Below are 20057 nucleotides of genomic sequence, written 5' to 3'. Positions count from 1 at the left end.
ATGTTCCCCGACAGCAAAAGAAGACTCCTCAGTATCAGATGCAGTCCTTTCGGTTGCATAAGTCCAGAAGAGGTCAGGACTCTTCCTTCCTCGCCAGAGGTAAGGGTAGAGGGAAAAGAATGCCTGCTACGGCCAGTTCCCAGGAACAGAAGTTCTTCTACTAAATCCACCGCATGACGCTGAGGCTCCACTGAGGGAGGCCGCACCGGTGGGGGCACGTCTTCGACTCTTCAGCCACGTCTGGGTTCAGTCGGACGTGGATCCTTGGGCGATGGAAATTGTATCCCAGGGCTACAAGCTGGAATTCGAAGACGTGCCTCCTCGTCGATTCTTCAAATCGGCTTTACCAGCTTCTCCCCCAGAGAGGGAGAAAATTTTAGCTGCAATTCAAAAGCTGTGTCAACAGCAAGTGATTATCAAGGTTCCCCTAACACAACAGGGGAAAGGGTACTATTCAACCCTATTTGTGGTCCCGAAACCGGATGGCTCGGTCAGACCCATCCTAAATCTAAAATCCCTGAACCTGTTCTTAAAAAGGTTCAAGTTCAAGATGGAATCGCTCAGGGCAGTCATCTCCAGCCTGGAAGCAGGGGATTTTATGGTGTCAATGGACATAAAGGATGCATACCTTCACGTCCCCATATATCCTCCTCATCAGGCATACATGAGATTCGCTGTACAGGACTGTCATTACCAGTTTCAGACATTGCCATTTGGGCTTTCCACGGCCCCGAGGGTGTTCACCAAGGTAATGGCGGAAATGATGGTGCTCCTACGCAGGCAAGGAGTCACAATTATCCCGTACTTGGACGATCTCCTGATAAAAGCGAGATCAAAGGAACAGTTGCAGAAAAGCGTGTCGCTCTCCCTGGGAGTGCTACAGCAACATGGATGGATTCTAAATCTACCAAAGTCGCAGTTGGTCCCAACGACTCGGCTATCTTTCTTAGGCATGATTCTGGACACAGAACAAAAGAGGGTTTTTCTCCCGAGGGAAAAAGCCCAGGAACTCCAGAACATGGTAAGAGACTTGTTGAAACCAAAAAGAGTGTCAGTCCATCAGTGCACTCGAGTACTGGGGAAAATGGTGGCGACCTACGAGGCCATCCCCTTCGGCAGGTTTCATGCGAGGACTTTTCAGTGGGACCTTCTGGACAAGTGGTCCGGGTCACATCTTCAAATACATCAGAAAATAACTCTGTCCCCCAGGGCCAGGGTGTCTCTCCTGTGGTGGCTCCAGAGTGCTCACCTTCTAGAGGGTCGCAGGTTCGGCATTCAGGACTGGCTTCTGATGACCACGGACGCGAGCCTCCGAGGTTGGGGAGCAGTCACACAAGGAAGGAATTTTCAGGGACTGTGGTCAAGCCAGGAGGCTTGTCTGCACATCAACATACTGGAATTGAGGGCCATATACAACGGCCTACGACAAGCGGAGAATATTCTTCGCGACCTACCAGTTCTGATTCAATCAGACAACGTCACAGCCGTGGCTCATGTAAACCGCCAAGGCGGGACAAGGAGCAGAGTGGCAATGGCGGCAGCCACCAGGATTCTGTGCTGGGCAGAAAATCACGTAAGCGCTCTGTCAGCGGTATTCATTCCGAGAGTGGACAACTGGGAAGCAGACTTCTTCAGCAGACACGATCTCCATCCAGGAGAGTGGGGACTTCATCAAGAAGTTTTTGCAGAGATAACAAGTCTTAGGGGACTTCCTCAAATAGACATGATGGCGTCACGCCTCAACAAGAAGCTTTGGAGGTATTGTGCCAGGTCAAGGGACCCTCAGGCAGTAGCGGTGGACGCTCTCGTGACACCATGGGTGTTTCAGTCGGTCTATGTGTTCCCTCCTCTTCCTCTCATCTCAAAGATACTGAGAATCATAAGGCGAAAAAGAGTGCAGACAATACTCATTGTTCCAGATTGGCCTCGAAGGGCCTGGTATTCAGATCTTCAGGAGCTGCTCACAGAAGATCCATGGCCTCTTCCTCTCAGAGAGGACCTGTTACAGCAGGGGCCCTGCGTGTTCCAAGACTTACCGCGGTTATGTTTGACGGCATGGCAGTTGAACGCCAAATCCTAGCTGGGAAGGGTATTCCGGAGGAAGTCATCCCTACTCTGATAAAAGCTAGGAAGGAGGTGACGGCGAAACATTATCACCGTATCTGGAGGAAGTATGTTTCTTGGTGTGAAGCCAAGAATGCTCCTACGGAAAACTTCCACTTGGGCCGGTTTCTCCACTTTCTACAGACTGGAGTGGATATGGGCCTAAAATTGGGCTCCATTAAGGTACAGATTTCGGCCCTTTCTATATTCTTCCAGAAAGAATTGGCTTCTCTCCCAGAAGTCCAGACTTTTGTAAGGAGGATTCCAAATCCCTTGATGTAGTCAGGGCCTTAAAGATTTACGTAGCCAGGACGGCTCGAATTAGGAAAACAGAAGCTCTGTTTGTCCTGTATGCAGCCAACAAGGTTGGCGCTCCTGCTTCTAAGCAGACTATTGCTCGCTGGATCTGCAACACGATTCAGCAGGCTCATTCTACGGCTGGATTGCCGGTACCAAATTCGGTAAAGGCCCATTCCACTAGGAAGGTGGGCTCTTCTTGGGCGGCTGCCCGAGGCGTCTCGGCTTTACAGCTTTGCTGAGCAGCTGCTTGGTCGGGTTCAAACACTTTTGCTAAATTCTACAAGTTTGAAACCCTGGCTGATGAGGACCTCATGTTTGCTCAATCGGTGCTGCAGAGTCATCCGCACTCTCCCGCCCGGTTTGGAGCTTTGGTATAATCCCTATTGTCTTTACGGAGTCCCCAGCATCCTCTAGGACAGGGGTGGCCAAACAGTCGATCGCGATCGACTGGTCGATCGCGGACATGCGACCAGTCGATCGCGATCCGCCGCCCAGCCACCCGAAGCCGCGCCTCTCCTGCCTGCCGCTCTGCCTCCTCAGTCTGGTCTGCGGCAGTGACGGCCGAGTGTATGGCTCAAATCAGGTGCCGGTTCGTTAGCCAATGAGAGCTCGCGGACCGGCACCTGATTTGAGCCATACACGCTGCCGTCACCGCCGGAGATCAGACTGAGGAGGCAGAGCGGCAGACAGGAGAAGCGCGCGCTGCGCTCTCCACACACAGCACGGTGAGCTCTTCTATGGGGGCATATCTGGCACTGTGGGGGCACATAGCTCAGTGGGGGCATATCTGGCACTGTGGGGTCATATGTGGCACTGGGGGCATATCTGGCTCTGCGGGCACATGGCACTGTGGGGGCATATCTGGCACTGTGGGCACATGGCACTGTGAGGGCATATCTGGCACTGGGCACATGGCACTGAGGGCATATCTGGCACTGGGCACATGGCACTGTGGGGGCATATCTGGCACTGTGGGGGCATATCTGGCACTGTGGGGTCATATGTCGCACTAGGGGCATATCTGGCTCTGCGGGCACATGGCACTGTGGGGGCATATCTGTAATCTGGTGCTGTGGGGGCATATCTGTATCTGGCACTGTGGGGGCATATCTGGCACTGCGGGCACATGGCACTGTGGGGGCATATCTGTAATCTGGCGCTGTGGGGGCATATCTGTAATCTGGCACTGTGGGAGCATATCTGGCACTGTGGGGTCATATGTGGCACTGGGGGCATATCTGGCTCTGCGGGCACATGGCACTGTGGGGTCATATCTGGCACTGTGGGGGCATTTCTGTAATCTGGCACTGTGGGGGCATATCTGGCACTGTGGGCACATGGCACTGTGGGGGCATATCTGTATCTGGCACTGTGGGGGCATATCTGGCACTGTGGGCACATGGCACTGTGGGGGCATGTGTATCTGGCACTGTGGGGGCATATCTGGCACTGTGGGCACATGGCACTGTGGGGGCATATCTGTATCTGGCACTGTGGGCACATGGCACTGTGGGGGCATGTGTATCTGGCACTGTGGGGGCATGTGTTTGAGGTTTTTACCTGTGGGGGCCAATGTGTTATTTCGTGTGAGGCAGTCATTACACTCTGCGCAGCAAGGCTACGTCCCTTTTTTTTTTGTTATACCACGCCCACTTTTTGTTATACCACGCCCACTTTTTGTTATGCCACACCCCTTTTTTGCGCCTCCTATTTAGATCACAAAAGCTTTTTAGCTTTCACAGTAGATCACCGACTCCAAAAGTCTGGCCACCCCTGCTCTAGGACGTAAGAGAAAATAAGATTTTAAACCTACCGGTAAATCTTTTTCTCCTAGTCCGTAGAGGATGCTGGGCGACCGTCCCAGTGCGGACATATTTCTGCATGACTTGTATATAGTTCTTGCTTACATAAGGGTTATGTTACAGTTAAGATCAGTCGCTGACTGATACTGTTTGTTCATACTGTTAACTGGTTCGTATATTCCAGGTTATACGGTGTGGATGGTGTGGGCTGGTATGAATCTTGCCCTTAGGTTACCAAAATCCTTTCTTCGTACTGTCCGTCTCCTCTGGGCACAGTTTCTCTAACTGAGGTCTGGAGGAGGGGCATAGAGGGAGGAGCCAGTGCACACCCATTCTAAAGTTCTTTATAGTGCCCATGTCTCCTGCGGAGCCTGTCTATATCCCATGGTCCTTACGGAGTCCCCAGCATCCTCTACGGACTAGGAGAAAAAGATTTACCGGTACCGGTATTTTTCCAGCTGTACTAGAAAACAATCTGACCTGTACCAGGATATTTCCTGCACTGATATCTGTGCACCAGTTCTCATAACGTACAGACGTGTCCTCATACACTATGGCCGCAGTTGTGCCAAACAGCCCTTCTCTGCGCGGAAGGCCCCATGCAACTCTGTTTCGCTGGAATGATGCTCTTAGTTGCACAAATGAAACAATCAGATGTGACAGAACCGCTTAACAAGACTGCACTAATTTAATTTGCAACATGGGAGTCATTCCGACCCGATCGCTCGCTGTAGTTTCTCGCAGTGCAGCGATCGGGTCGGAACTGCGCATGCGCCGGCGTTGCCTAGCGATCGCCTCTGAGGCAGAGGCGGTCGCTGGGCGGGAGGGGGCTGGACGGCGACGTTAAGCCGCCGTTTAGGGGGCGCAGTCCAGCCAATGCAGGCATGGCCGGACCGTTGGGGGGGCGGGCCGCGGCAGCTGCGTGACATCACACGCAGCTGCTGCGGGCCGGGGAGCGACGAGTAGCTCCCGGCCAGCACGCTAAAGCTGCGCTGGTCGGGAGCTACTCTTGAAGTGCAAAGGCATCGCCGCTGTGCGATGCCTTTGCACTTCTGCGGGAGGGGGGGGGGGGGGCGGCACTGACATGCGGGGCGGAATAGCCCTGTGCTGGGCATCCCCCCGCATGTCAGTGTGAATGATCGTAGCTGTGCTAAATTTAGCACAGCTACAATCAACTCGGAATGACCCCCCATATGTACATCTGTGTGCAAATGAGTCTGAGTCTGTAGATGAAGTGCTACAATGCAGCAGCTGCGTCTTTTTTTTCACGCTAAGTTCCGTTTCTACATACTGTATTTAAAACTAATTCCTGTGCAGTTAAAGTCGCAGCCTGGGGTCTCTAATACAGACTGAGTTATGTTTCGTTGTGTCTGTGGTGCGAATAAAATACAAATTTAAAGAAAAAGTTGCCATGCTACACCTCTCAGCATGGCTCACTCACGCCACATGGTGCATTGAGACAAGTTGTTGTACAGATGTCTTCAACTACATCTAGCCTCCCTGCAGTCCTTCTAGTCAGACCATGCTGTGGCATGACCTGGTGGTGCAGAGCGTCTATTCGTGCAAGTTATTCAATTGAAAGGAGTCTTATTTGCAAAATGACGAGTATAGGACGCACAAGCAGCTTTTGCTGATTAAAATGATATGCAGCATGTCTATAGTCTGCCTGCGACTGCGGCTTTATCTGCATATGAAATTCTAATGTACTGTAGCATATTGTATGCGGATACAGGTGCGGTTGCACTCAGGATATACTGTATGCATGCTGCTTGTGCGTTTTATTTGCATACTTTTTTGGGCCAAAAAAAAAAAAGGCGTCCGATCGGAGTTGCGCAGGACCTGTCAGCTCACTCATGCCAGGTATCTCCCGCTATGTGGCGCATTGAGGCAAGATTTATGAGGACACATCTGTACCTCAAGTCTTATAACTCTCTTTTTGTTACCAAGAATGCAAAATAAAATAAATATATTAATCAGCAGGTTTTATGAGCCATAAAGACATAATGGATGATTCAGACCTGATCGCTGCTGTGCGTTTTCGCACAGCAGCGATCAGGTCTGAACTGCGCATGATTGAGAGGCAGAGGCGGTCACTGGGCGGGAGGAAGCTGGCTGGCTGCGTTTGGCCGCCGTTTAGGGGGTGCGGTTTGGCAAACACAGGCGTGGCCGGACTGCTGGGGGTGGGGGGCGAATCGCGGCAGCTGAGTGACGTCACACGCAGCCGATGTGTCCCGAGCAGCGACGAGTAGCTCCCTGCTAGGGAGCTACTCTTTAGGTACAAAAGCATTGTCGCTGTGTGCCGTTGTACTTGTGCGGGGCAGGGACTGATATACGGGGCGGACTAGCTCTGTGCTGAGCGTCCCCCCGCATGTCAGGGAAGCTGATCGTAGATGTGCTGAATTTAGCACATCTACGATCAACTCTGAATAAGGCCCATAGTTTATATAATTATAATACTCAAGGCTATATTTACAAAGCAATGACTTTTATAAGCTGCCAACTTTCAGCATGTTTGCGTTGTAAATTTAAAGCAGCGCTAACATCAAAGGCACAATTTAATTAAGCCTGGTCGTGTCATGTCCACAAGCAAGTGCAGCTGATTTTTGTTTGTGACCCCATAAGAGGTCCCACAAAAATCAGCGAGTCCCGGACGAGATCAAGTCGTGATGGGGGGGGGGGGCAAGTTCCACTGCTGTTGCCGGTGTTTCTACCCCTTACCCCTACTTGATTTGACCCTGTAGTAGGTGTAAAGCCTGGATTTCTTTCCACTTAATGTTAGTGACGCTGCAGCTTAATAAAGTCGACATTTTATAAACATAAGCCTTGGTATGAAAGTCTGAAGGCCCGATTCTGAGTTGGACCCAGTTGAGCGATTTTTTTTTTCTACAGCGCATGCGTCCAGAGTGTGTGCGCACAGTCTCAGAACAGTTGTGACACTCAGTCTCGGAAATGTCTTGAAAATATTTTCGGTGTTCCTGGGTGGTAACAGTGAGGTCACTATGCGGACGCGCAAAAGTGGCCCTTCTTATCGGCGTGTTGTGGGAGAATCATGAGTGTGTTGCTGAAGTGGTACAAACTTGAACGCTTCATCACTTACATTGGAGGCCATACTCTGATGGAGAATCTGCATCGAGCATGGAGCAGGTGCACATATCAAGTGGTATTTTGGCATGCAAAGATGCTGGAAGTGGGCGTCTGAACCCTTGCACATTCAGACACACGGTTGCACATCTGAGAAAGGGTCACACGTCACAAAGAATATAAAGCATTGCTACATAGCCGGCCCTACCTAATATGATGCCCTAGGCAAGATTTTGGCTGGTGCCCCCTAGCACCGCCGCTAGTTCCACCTCTGACCCGGCGCCCGTTTCCCAGCACCATCACCCCTCACCCATAGCAGTCCTCATTTTTGTGTTGCCTACCCCCATAGTATATGTTTAATAGGAACAGTGCGCACATTTGGTGCACAGGCCTTTTTTTGATGAAAATGCGTCTTATTTGCATTACTATGTGGCTATGATGCACAAGCAGCTTCTGTTGATTAAAATGATATGCGGCATGCCTATATTCTGTGTGCGACTGTATCTGCATACAAAATGCTACATTACAGTGATTTCCAGGAATACACTGTAATGCAGCATTTCATATGCAGATACAGCCACAGTCACACACACAATATATAGGCATGCCACATATCATTTTAATCAGCGGAACCTGCTTGTGCCCCTAGGCACACCAAATGCCCTAGGTATTTGCCTATGCCTAGGGCCGGCTCTGCATTGCTACATAGAAGGCGAACAGTGGTGGATTTGTTGAATAGTCAGGCCAGCAATAGTGCCACATGCTTCTCTTACTAATATTTCCATCGCTTAATTGTCCCATTTCTCTCCTTGTTTCTTTTACAGATTTGGTCTGTGGCTAAACAAGGCTATGTTTCTGGAGGTAAAACCTGTTCTATCATAAAATTTTGGGAGAACACAGGTCACTATGAATTAGAATGTTCTTATACTGTATATTGTACCCAACACGCAGGAATGTATATTCATTTATAGGATAACTTCACTCAAAAATGATGTTGCCTAATTAAAATCTTTAAGCTGTGCTGTCCTGATTGCTGTCATAATTGTGTATGTTGTTAAGATAATTAATTATTCACAGCCTATCTATTAAATGATGACAGCAGTAATGGCGACGACAGTATGTTTTTGAGTTAAGAACAGACAATTTCTGGTAGAAGTTCAATTTCAGGTTTCAGGAGTTATGCCAGCAACTTGTATGGTCCAGCACGGTCATTTAACTTGAAACAGCCGTTCCAATAAATAATAACTTATCCTCAGAGCTTCTTGTAATCTTAGGCAATGATTATGACCCGGATTTCTTACTAATGTACTATAGAGACCAGAACTAGCTTATTGGATAACTGGTCCAACTTATATTTCATAAAATAAAGCTAGATCACACTAAATTCCTGCCGCTTTGAAGGAGACCGAGCTCCTTTACTGTTCCCACCTTATGCCTGGTCTTTCTGGTTAGGTTTGCACAAGGATGTCATGCAGAGCTGGAAGGAGAGACCCACCAGTCCCCAGAACGTAGCTGAAATGAGAGGTCCACAGCAGAAGTCTTGTCAGACAGATGGTTTAGTGGCAACACAACTTCCCGCCCATCCCAAACAGCACTGCGGAGATTCCTGCACGAGATCGAAGTCTTTGCTGGGGAGGCTAAGAGAGGTGGAGAAGGTGAGAAACCCCTGGCTAAGATTACCAATGGAGCTAAATATATCTGGTTACATAGGAATGTAGAATGTCGACACTGTAATGTTGAATGGTTGAGAAGGTCGACTCGCGTGGATGTCTTCTGAAAAAGAAAAAAAAATCTTCTCCTTCGTTCATAAACAGTCCCTAGAAGTATATTTCTCCCCAAAAGTGTATATTTATATGCATATAGTAATTTTGGACTTCAGGAGCCTGCACACTGCACGTGCCGAGTTTTGCTCCTCTCCCTGACACATCGAGATCATACATTCCTCAGTTTCTTTCTAAGCTATCCAATAGTGAAAACACCATCCAAATTCATCCAGTAGATTGCCTGATGCCGGAACGAACAAACAAAAATTACAACTTTACTATTCAGGGTGATTCAAAAGTCGCAGTACACACATTTGTTTCAAAAACTGTGCAGGAAATTGAAAAAGGTGGGCTATCTTTTAGGATATTTACCGAACATAGGGGGTCATTCTGAGTTGATCGTATTCAGCACAGCTACGATCATTCACACTGACATGCGGGGGGGGGGACGCCCAGCACAGGGCTAGTCTGTCCCGCATGTCAGTGCCGGCCCACCCCGCAGAAGTGCAAAGGCAAAGTGCAAAGACCTCCAATTTCACATAACACTGTTAGGTTCCTAATTTCCAAATTACGATAAACTGGGACTGTGGCTGACAAATCACAGAGTGGTCGTCCAAAAAGTGCTACTGACGAGACAACCTCAAAAATGGTTTTGGCATCCTTCGTGAAGAGCCCACAATGCAGCACATAAGAATGTGGAATCAACCAGTCATCGATCCTATGAATCCTTCATGCCCATCGATGGCACCCATTCAAGATCCAGCTATGTTAAATTGGAGGGCTTTCTGGGTGTCGGTTGTTAAAATCTGCAGCTATGACACGGAAACTTCATTCTCCAGACGTCAAAGCCATCTTCAATTACCTGCAACAAAAAAAGTGTTGTAACTTTTGAACCATAACTGTCTATTTAAAATTTGTTTGCAGCAATACACTTTTCAGCAAATTCTGATGTTGTTTGACATGTTACACGACTCCGTTTCCATTTTAAAAAACTGACTTAGATTCAAGATGGCCAATTTCAAGATGGCGCCCATGTTCGGTACATACCCTAAAAGATAGCTCACCTCATCCATACCTTACTGGAGTATTCAGTTTTCCCATTTCCTGCACAGTTTTTGAAACAAAAGGGTGTACTTTTGAATCACCCTGTATATATGGTCAACATTGCCAAAATGCTGACATTCTACATGTCTATATTAAGAACATATGTGCGTTAGGGTCAAGATGCGTTGCTGTTAGGCTGCGATTAAGGTTCTGGTAAGGTTTAGGCTACGTTTAGGGGGTATACAGTCTCTAGGTCGACCACACTTAGGCCGACCACTATTGGTCGACGTATTAGGTTGACATGATCTGTAGGTCGACATGGTCACTAAGACAACATGTACTAGGTCGACATGAGTTTTTCAGATATTTTTTCTTTTCTTTTTTTTACTTTTTCATACTTTACAATCCACATGGACTACAATTGGGAATAGTAACCTGTGCCGAGCGGAGCGAGGCACCTTGCCTGAAGCATGGCGAGTGAAGAGAGCCATGCGAGGGGACACTGTGCACTAATTGAGGTTCCCAGTCACTTTACGAAGAAAACGACACCAAAATGTTTTACAAAACTCATGTCGACCTTTTTCAATGTTGACCTTGTTCATGTCAACCTAATGCCCGTGTCGACCTATTTCAGGTGTCCACCTAGTCCTTGTCGACCAATAGTGGTCGATCTAATGACTGTCACCCCTATGATCCACACCCTTTAAGGGTTGGGGTTTGGTTGCAGTTTGGCTCAAGATTAGGCCGCGGTTAAGGGTTGGGGTTAGACTGTGGTTACAGTTTGGGTCAGGGTTAGGCTGCGGTTAGGGATGGGGTTAGGCTGTGCTTACGGTTTGGGTCAGTGTTAGGCTGCAGTTAGGATGGGGTTATGTTGTGGTTAAGGTAAAGGTTAGGATTGGGGTTATGCTGTGGTTAAGGTAAGGGTTAGGTTGCAGTTAGGATTGGCGTTATGCTGTGGTTAAGGTAAGGGTTAGGATTGGGGTTATGCTGTGGTTAAGGTAAGGGTTAGGTTGCGGTTAGGATTGGGGTTATGCTGTGGTTAAGGTAAGGGTTAGGATTGGGGTTATGCTGTGGTTAAGGTAAGGGTTAGGTTGCGGTTAGGATTGGGGTTATGCTGTGGTTAAGGTAAGGGTTAGGATTGGGGTTATGCTGTGGTTAAGGTAAGGGTTAGGATTGGGATTATGCTGGGGTTAAGTTAAGGGTTAGGATTGGGGTTATATTGTGGTAAAGGTAAGGGTTAGGATTGGCGTTATACTGTGGTAAAGGTAAGGGTTAGGATTGGGGTTATGCTGTGGTTAAGGTAAGGGTTAGGCTAAAATAGGATTATTGACATTCCCATTGTTGACATGCATATTCTTATTCTTATTGGCGCTATATAAATATTAGTAATTGAGACAACTACATCTTGTACAAATGAGCAGGGCTGACATGGGCATGTGTACAATATATGATCATTAGATGTAAATTATATCATTAAACCACGCAGGTATACGTGTATCAGCGTGCAGGGAATAGAGTGTCTCCTCACAGAGAAAAATCAAGTAAGTGAAATGGAGTGAATTCATAGGCTGCATTGTGATATATAGAGATACAGTGCCACAAGATGGCTGCCAGCACTGTCTGTAGGTGAGAGGCACACTTTGATATCAAGTACTATATGAAATAAAAGAGAGGCTGTACATGTTGTCACGATGTTGTCACGTCTTCTTCATCAAATAAAACTTTTTTGTATTTAAAATTTTTAAGAGATTTTCTCTATCGTCCTAGTGGATGCTGGGGTTCCTGAAAGGACCATGGGGAATAGCGGCTCCGCAGGAGACAGGGCACAAAAAGTAAAGCTTTAGGATCAGGTGGTGTGCACTGGCTCCTCCCCCTATGACCCTCCTCCAAGCCAGTTAGATTTTTGTGCCCGGCCGAGAAGGGTGCAATTCTAGGTGGCTCTCCTAAAGAGCTGCTTAGAGAAAGTTTAGCTTAGGTTTTTTATTTTACAGTGAGTCCTGCTGGCAACAGGATCACTGCAACGAGGGACTGAGGGGAGAAGAAGTGAACTCACCTGCGTGCAGGATGGATTGGCTTCTTGGCTACTGGACATCAGCTCCAGAGGGACGATCACAGGTACAGCCTGGATGGTCACCGGAGCCGCGCCGCCGGCCCCCTTGCAGATGCTGAAGTTAGAAGAGGTCCAGAATCGGCGGCTGAAGACTCTGACAGTCTTCTAAAGGTAGCGCACAGCACTGCAGCTGTGCGCCATTTTCCTCTCAGCACACTTCACACGGCAGTCACTGAGGGTGCAGGGCGCTGGGAGGGGGGCGCCCTGGGAGGCAAATGAATACCTAATTTGGCTAAAAATACCTCACATATAGCCTCCGGAGGCTATATGGAGATATTTAACCCCTGCCAGAATCCGTTAAGAGCGGGAGACGAGGCCGCCGAAAAAGGGGCGGGGCCTATCTCCTCAGCACACAGCGCCATTTTCCCTCACAGAAAGGCTGGAGGGAAGGCTCCCAGGCTCTCCCCTGCACTGCACTACAGAAACAGGGTTAAAACAGAGAGGGGGGCACTAATTTGGCGATATGCTTATATATATATATATTAAGATGCTATAAGGGAAAACACTTATATAAGGTTGTCCCTATATAATTATAGCGTTTTGGTGTGTGCTGGCAAACTCTCCCTCTGTCTCTCCAAAGGGCTAGTGGGTCCTGTCCTCTATCAGAGCATTCCCTGTGTGTGTGCTGTATGTCGGTACGTGTGTGTCGACAGGTAGGAGGACGATGTTGGTGAGGAGGCGGAGCAATTGCCTGTAATGGTGATGTCACTCTCTAGGGAGTCGACACCGGAATGGATGGCTTATTTAGGAAATTACGTGATAATGTCAACACGCTGCAAGGTCGGTTGACGACATGAGACGGCCGACAAACAATTAGTACGGTCCAGACGTCTCAAAAACACCGTCAAGGGTTTTAAAACGCCCGTTTACTTTAGTCGGTCGACACAGACACAGACAGGGACACTGAATCCAGTGTCGACGGTGAATAAACAAACGTATTCCTTATTAGGGCCACACGTTAAAGGCAATGAAGGAGGTGTTACGTATTTCTGATACTACAAGTACCACAAAAGAGGGTATTATGTGGGATGTGAAAAAACTACCATAGTTTTTCCTGAATCAGATAAATTAAATAAAGTGTGTGATGATGCGTGGGTTCCCCCCGATAGAAAATTATGGGCGGTATACCCTTTCCCGCCAGAAGTTAGGGCGCGTTGGGAAACACCCTTTAAGGTGGATAAGGCGCTCACACGCTTATCAAACCAAGTGGCGGTACCGTCTATAGATAGGGCCGTCCTCAAGGACCAGCTGACAAGGCTGGAAAATATAATAAAAAGTATATACACACATACTGGTGTTATACTGCGGCCAGCGATCGCCTCAGCCTGGATGTGCAGAGCTAGGGTGGCTTGGTCGGATTCCCTGACTAAAAATATTGATACCCTTGACAGGGACAGTATTTTATTGACTATAGAGCATTTCTATATATGCGAGATGCACAGAGGGATATTTGCACTCTGGCATCATGAATAAACGCGATGTCCATAACTGCCAGAAGATGTTATGGACACGACAGTGGTCAGGTGATGCAGATTCCAATCGGCACAGTATGGCCGTATACAGGAAGAGGACTTGTTTGGGGTCGGTCCATCGGACCTGGTGGTCACGGCAACTGCTGGAAAATCCACCGTTTTTTACCCTAAGTCACATCTCTGCAGAAAAAGACACCGTCTTTTCAGCCTCAGTCCTCTCGTCCCTATAAGATCATATCTGCCCAGGGATAGAGGAAAGGGAAGAAGACTGCAGCAGGCAGCCCATTCCCAGGAACAGAAGCGTTCCACCGCGTCTGACAAGTTCTCAGCATGGCGCTGAGACCGTACAGGACCCCTGGATCCTACAAGTAGTATCCCGGGGGTACAGATGGGAATGTCGAGACGTTTCCCCTTCGCAGGCTCCTGAAGTCTGCTTTACCAAGTCTCCCTCCGACAAGGAGGTAGTATGGGAAAAAATTCACAAGCTGTATTCCCAGCAGGTGATAATTAAATTACCCCTCCTACTACAGAAAAGGGGTATTATTCCACACTATATTGTGGTACTGAAGCCAGAAGGCTAGGTGAGACTTATTCTAAAAATCTTTTTTTGAACACTTACAAAGGTTCAAATTAAGATGAAGTCACTCAGAGCAGTGATAACGAACCAGGAATAAGGGGACTATATAGTGTCCCGGGACATCAGGGATGCTTACCTCTATGTCCCAAATTTGCCCTTCTCACTAAGGGTACCTCAGGTTCGTGGTGCAGAACTGTCACTATCAGTTTCAGACGCTGCCGTTTGGATTGTCCACGGCACCCTGGGGTCTTTACCAAGGTAATGGCCGAATTGATGATTCTTCTTCGAAGAAAAGGCGTCTTAATTATCCCTTACTTGGACGATCTCCTGATAGGGGCATAGTCCAGGGAACAGTTGGAGGTCGGAGTAGCACTATCTCGGATACTGCTACAATCAGCACGGGTGGATTCTAAATATTCCAAAATCGCAGCTGATCCCGACGACACGTCTGCTGTGCCTAGGGATGATTCTGGACACAGTCCAGAAAAAGGTGTTTCTCCCGGAAGAGAAAGCCAGGGAGTTATCCGAGCAAGTCAGGAACCTCCTAAAAACAGTGCATCATTGCACAAGGGTCCTGGTAAAAATGGTGGCTTCCTACGAAGCAATTCCATTCGGCAGATTTCACGTAAGAACTTTTCAGTGGGATCTGCTGGACAAATGGTCCGGATCGCATCTTCAGATGCATCAGCGGATAACCCAATATCCAAGGACAAGGGTGTCTCTCCTGTGGTGGTTATAGAGTGCTCATCTTCTAGAGGGCAGCAGATTCGGCATTCAGGATTGGATGCTGGTAACCACGGAGCCCAGCCTGAGAGGCTGGGGAGCAGTCACACAAGGAAAAAATTTCCAGGGAGTGTGATCAAGTATGGAGACTTTTCTCCACATAAATATACTGGAGCTAAGGGTAAATTTATAATGCTCTAAGCTTAGCAAGACCTCTGCTTCAAGGTCAGCCAGTATTGATCCAGTGGGAAAAACATCACGGCAGTCGCCCACGTAAACAGACAGGGCGACACAAGAAGCAGGAGGGCAATGGCAGAAACTGCAAGGACTTTTCGCTGGGCGGAAAATCATGTGATAACACTGTCAGCAGTTTTTCATCCCGGGAATGGAAACTGGGAAGCAGACTTCCTCAGCACGACCTCCACCCGGGAGAGTGGAAACTTCATTGAGAAGTTTTTTCCACATGATTGTAAACCGTTGGGAAATACCAAAGGTGGACATGATGGCGTCCCGTCTGAACAAAAAACGGGACAGGTATTGCGCCAGGTCAAGAGACCCTCAGGCAATAGATGTGGACGTTCTGGTAACACCATGGGTGTACCAGTCGGTGTATGTGTTCCCTCCTCTGCTTCTCATACCTAAGGTGCTGAGAATTATAAGACGTAGAGGAGTAAGAACTATACTCATGGCTCCGGATTGGCCAAGAAGGACTTGGTACCCGGAACTTCAAGAGATGCTTACAGAGGTCTTATGGCCTCTGCCGCTAAGAAGGGACTTGCTTCAGCAAGTACCATGTCTGTTCCAAGACTTACCGCAGCTGCGTTTGTCGGCATGGCGATGGAAAGCCGGATCCTAAGGGAAAAAAGGCATTCCGGAAGAGGTCATTCCTACCCTGGTCAAAGCCAGAAAGGAGGTGACCGCACAACATTATCACCACGTGTGGCGAAAATATGTTGCGTGGTGTGAGGCCAGGAAGGCCCACAAAGAAATTTCAACTCGGTCGTTTCCTGCATTTCCTGAAAACAGGAGTGTCTATGGGCCTCAAATTGGGGTCCATTAAGGTTCAAATTCGGCCCTGTAAATTTTCTTCCAGAAAGAATTGGCTTCAGTTCCTGAAGTCCAGAAGTTTGTCAAGGGAGTATTGCATATACAAACCCCTTTTTTGTGCCTCCAGTGGCACTGTGGGATCTCAACGTAGTTCTGGGATTCCTCAAATCACATTGGTTTAAAACCAGTCAAATATGTGGATTTGAAGCCTCTCACATAAAAAGTGACCATGCTCTTGGCCCTGGCCTGGACCAGGCGAGTGTCAAATTGGTGGTTTTTTCTCAAAAAAGCCCATATCTGTTTGTCCATTCGGACAGGGCAGAGCTGCGGACTCGTCCCCAGTTCTCTCCCTAAGGTGGTGTCAGTGTTTCACCTGAACCAGCTTATTGTGGTGCCTTGCACCTACTAGGGACTTGGAGGACTCCAAGTTGCTGGGAGTTGTCAGGGCCCTGAAAATATGTTCCAGGACAGCTGGAGTCAGAAAATCTGACTCGCTGTTTATACTGTATGCACCCAACAAGTTGGGTGCGCCTGCTTCTAAGCAGGCGATTGCTCGTTGGATTTGTAACACAATTCAACTTGCACATTCTGAGGCAGGCCTGCCACAGTCTAAATCGGTTAAGGCCCATTCCACAAGGAAGGTGGGCTCATCTTGGGCGGCTGCCCGAGAGGTCTCGGCATTACAACTCTGCCGAGCAGCTACGTGATCAGGGGAGAACACGTTTGTAAAATTCTACAAATTTGATATCCTGGCAAAAGAGGACCTGGAGTTCTCTCATTCGGTGCTGCAGAGTCATCCGCACTCTCCCGCCCGTTTGGGAGCTTTGGTATAATCCCCATGGTCCTTTCAGGAACCCCAGCATCCACTAGGACGATAGAGAAAATAAGAATTTACTTACCGATAATTCTATTTCTCGGAGTCCGTAGTGGATGCTGGGCGCCCATCCCAAGTGCGGATTATCTGCAATACTTGTACATAGTTACAAAAATCGGGTTATTATTGTTGTGAGCCATCTTTTCAGAGGCTCCGCTGTTATCATACTGTTAACTGGGTTTAGATCACAAGTTGTACGGTGTGATTGGTGTGGCTGGTATGAGTCTTACCCGGGATTCAAAATTCTTCCCTTATTGTGTACGCTCGTCCGGGCACAGTACCTAACTGGCTTGGAGGAGGGTCATAGGGGGAGGAGCCAGTGCACACCACCTGATCCTAAAGCTTTACTTTTTGTGCCCTGTCTCCTGCGGAGCCGCTATTCCCCATGGTCCTTTCAGGAACCCCAGCATCCACTACGGACTCCGAGAAATAGAATTATCGGTAAGTAAATTCTTATTTTATAAGATTCGACAACATTCCACCTCAGGTAAAACCGCTCTTTTCGTCATGGTAATAGGCCCGTCCTCCATTATGGTCTCATACCTCTGTGCTGCTTGCTTACAGGAAAGGGACTGCTTGCGGATGGAGAATGCCGGCCTGCATTGTACCAATTGCCAGCTGGCCGCAGAGAATGCCAAACTGCAGAGCCAGTTAAGCATCCTGCAGAAGAAGGTGAAAGCATTGGCTACGGACTCAAATATGCAACCAGCTATCACTGAAATACTGGAGAACCTGAACGCTCTACAAATACAATGTGACGGAAAACGGTGACCAACACCAAGAGAAAGGACTTGTGAAGCAACTTCTCTGTACATTTACTTCTCTAATAATCTCATTATCTGTGGAGCAACAGGACTATGGTCTATGTATATATACTGATCTTATACTTGTATGAACTAGCTCCTCTCAGCATTACAGGGCAATAAACACCTGGACCGTCAAATCACGCCCCTATTTACAGAAGCCACACCCCACAATTAGTCATCTTCCTCCTTTCTCACTCCTGAAAATTAGGACTGTCCAGCCAAAAATAAAATTGGGACTTGAACATGTTGCTATCTTTTACAAAGATCACATTGCAATACGTTGAGAAACTTCTTGGATTATTTGATTTATTTAAATGATATGATTGGAGTTTTTAGGTTTGGTGCTGTTACTGTCTTACAGTACGTGAGTGGTCAAAGCCAGATGGTAAAAGATGGTCCCCAAAGTCACCTGGAGATGTAATAGCGGACTGTATGTGCTGACCACCGGAAATGGAATATTGGGCTTATTGTGAACTATAGAATATTCCAATTTATTTCATTATAATATAAAATGTCAATATATTTTTTCTTTGAATCCTCTACCGATAAGAAATGCACAAAGAGATAAAAAATAAATTCCCAGCAACCGTGCTTCTCTCAGCAAAACTGCACACCTGACCTAATTCCAACTACATCAAAACCTCATCACAGAGCCACAGCAGTATCCCTCCACAACTGTAAACGCTAGCATCACTGAGAGACATCCCTGCCTCACTGACAGCAGCCCATCACCGCCTCACTGACAGCAGCACATCCCTGCCCCACTGACAGCAGCACATCACCGCCTCACTGACAGCAGCCCATCACCGCCTCACTGACAGCAGCACATCCCTGCCTCACTGACAGCGGTCCATCACCGCCTCACTGACAGCAGCATATTACTCATTGACAGCAGCACATGCCCGCCTCACTGTCAGCAGCACATTACTGCCTCACTGACAGCAGCCCATCACCGCCTCACTGACCGCAGCACATTGATGCCTCACTGACAGCAGCACATTACTGCCTCACTGACAGCAGCCCATCACCGCCTCACTGACAGCAGCCCATCACCGCCTCACTGACAGCAGCCTATCACCGCCTCATTAACAGCAGCCCATCACCGCCTCACTGACAGCAGCCCATCACCGCCTCACTGACAGCAGCCCATCCCTGCCTCACTGACAGCGGCCCATCACCGCCTCACTGACAGCAGCACATGCCCGCCTCACTGACAGCAGCACAACCCTGCCTCACTGACAGCAGCACATTACTGCCTCACTGACAGCAGCCCATCACCGCCTCACTGACCGCAGCACATTAATGCCTCACTGACAGCAGCACATTACTGCCTCACTGACAGCAGCCCATCACTGCCTCACTGACAGCAGCCCATCACCGCCTCACTGACAGCAGCCCATCACCGCCTCACTGACAGCACCCATCACCGCCTCACTGACAGCAGCACATCCCTGCCTCACTGACAGAAGCACATCCCCGCCTCACTGACAGCAGCACATTACTGCCTCACTGACAGCAGCCCATCACCGCCTCACTGACAGCAGCATATTACTGCCTCACTGACAGCAGCCCATCTCCGCCTCACTGACAGCAGCCCATCTCCGCCTCACTGACAGCAGCCCATCACCGCCTCACTGACAGCATCACATTACTGCCTCACTGACAGCGGCACATCCCGCCTCACTGACAGCAGCCCATCACCGCCTCACTGACAGCAGCCCATCACCGCCTCACTGACAGCAGCACATCCCTGCCCCACTGACAGCAGCACATCCCTGCCCCACTGACAGCAGCACATCCCTGCCTTACTGACAGCAGCGCATCCCTGCCTTACTGACAGAAGCATATCCCCGCCTCACTGACAGCAGCACATCCCTGCCTCACTGACAGCAGCCCATCACCGCCTCACTGACAGCAGCACATCCCCACCTCACTGACAGCAGCCCATCACCGCCTCACTGACAGCATCACATTACTGCCTCACTGACAGCGGCACATCCCCGCCTCACTGACAGCAGCCCATCACCGCCTCACTGACAGCAGCCCATTACCGCCTCACTGACAGCAGCACATCCCTGCCCCACTAACAGCAGCACATCTCTGCCCCACTGACAGCAGCGCATCCCTGCCTTACTGACAGAAGCATATCCCCGCCTCACTGACAGCAGCCCATCCCCGCCTCACTGACAGCAGCACATCCCTGCCTCACTGACAGCAGCCCATCACCGCCTCACTGACAGCAGCACATCCCCACCTCACTGACAGCAGCACATTACTGCCTCAATTATAATCTCATCAAAGAACTTGAACAGGACTATTTTCAGTCCGATTCTGTATCTGTGTCACCCTACATTA

General features: G+C 48.8%; 1 protein-coding gene across 2 annotated transcripts in view; it reads left to right on the top strand.

The window, feature by feature from the left end:
- Positions 1-18301, top strand: part of RASGRP4 (RAS guanyl releasing protein 4) — a 138450-nt gene extending 120149 nt beyond the window's left edge. Inside the window, exons 14-17 of one of the 2 annotated variants that reach the window (XM_063937890.1) lie at positions 8111-8147; positions 8739-8941; positions 11580-11634; positions 17461-18301. In XM_063937890.1, coding sequence (XP_063793960.1) covers positions 8111-8147; positions 8739-8941; positions 11580-11634; positions 17461-17615 — 450 coding nt within the window. In that variant the 3' untranslated portion in view covers positions 17616-18301. The remainder of the gene's footprint in view (positions 1-8110; positions 8148-8738; positions 8942-11579; positions 11635-17460) is intronic. The other variant, XM_063937891.1, reaches the window with a different exon arrangement.
- Positions 18302-20057: the final 1756 nt, after the last annotated feature.

Source organism: Pseudophryne corroboree, chromosome 8, assembly GCF_028390025.1.
Source record: "Pseudophryne corroboree isolate aPseCor3 chromosome 8, aPseCor3.hap2, whole genome shotgun sequence".
Lineage (NCBI taxonomy): Eukaryota > Metazoa > Chordata > Amphibia > Anura > Myobatrachidae > Pseudophryne > Pseudophryne corroboree.
This window is presented reverse-complemented; position numbering and strand designations above follow the sequence as displayed.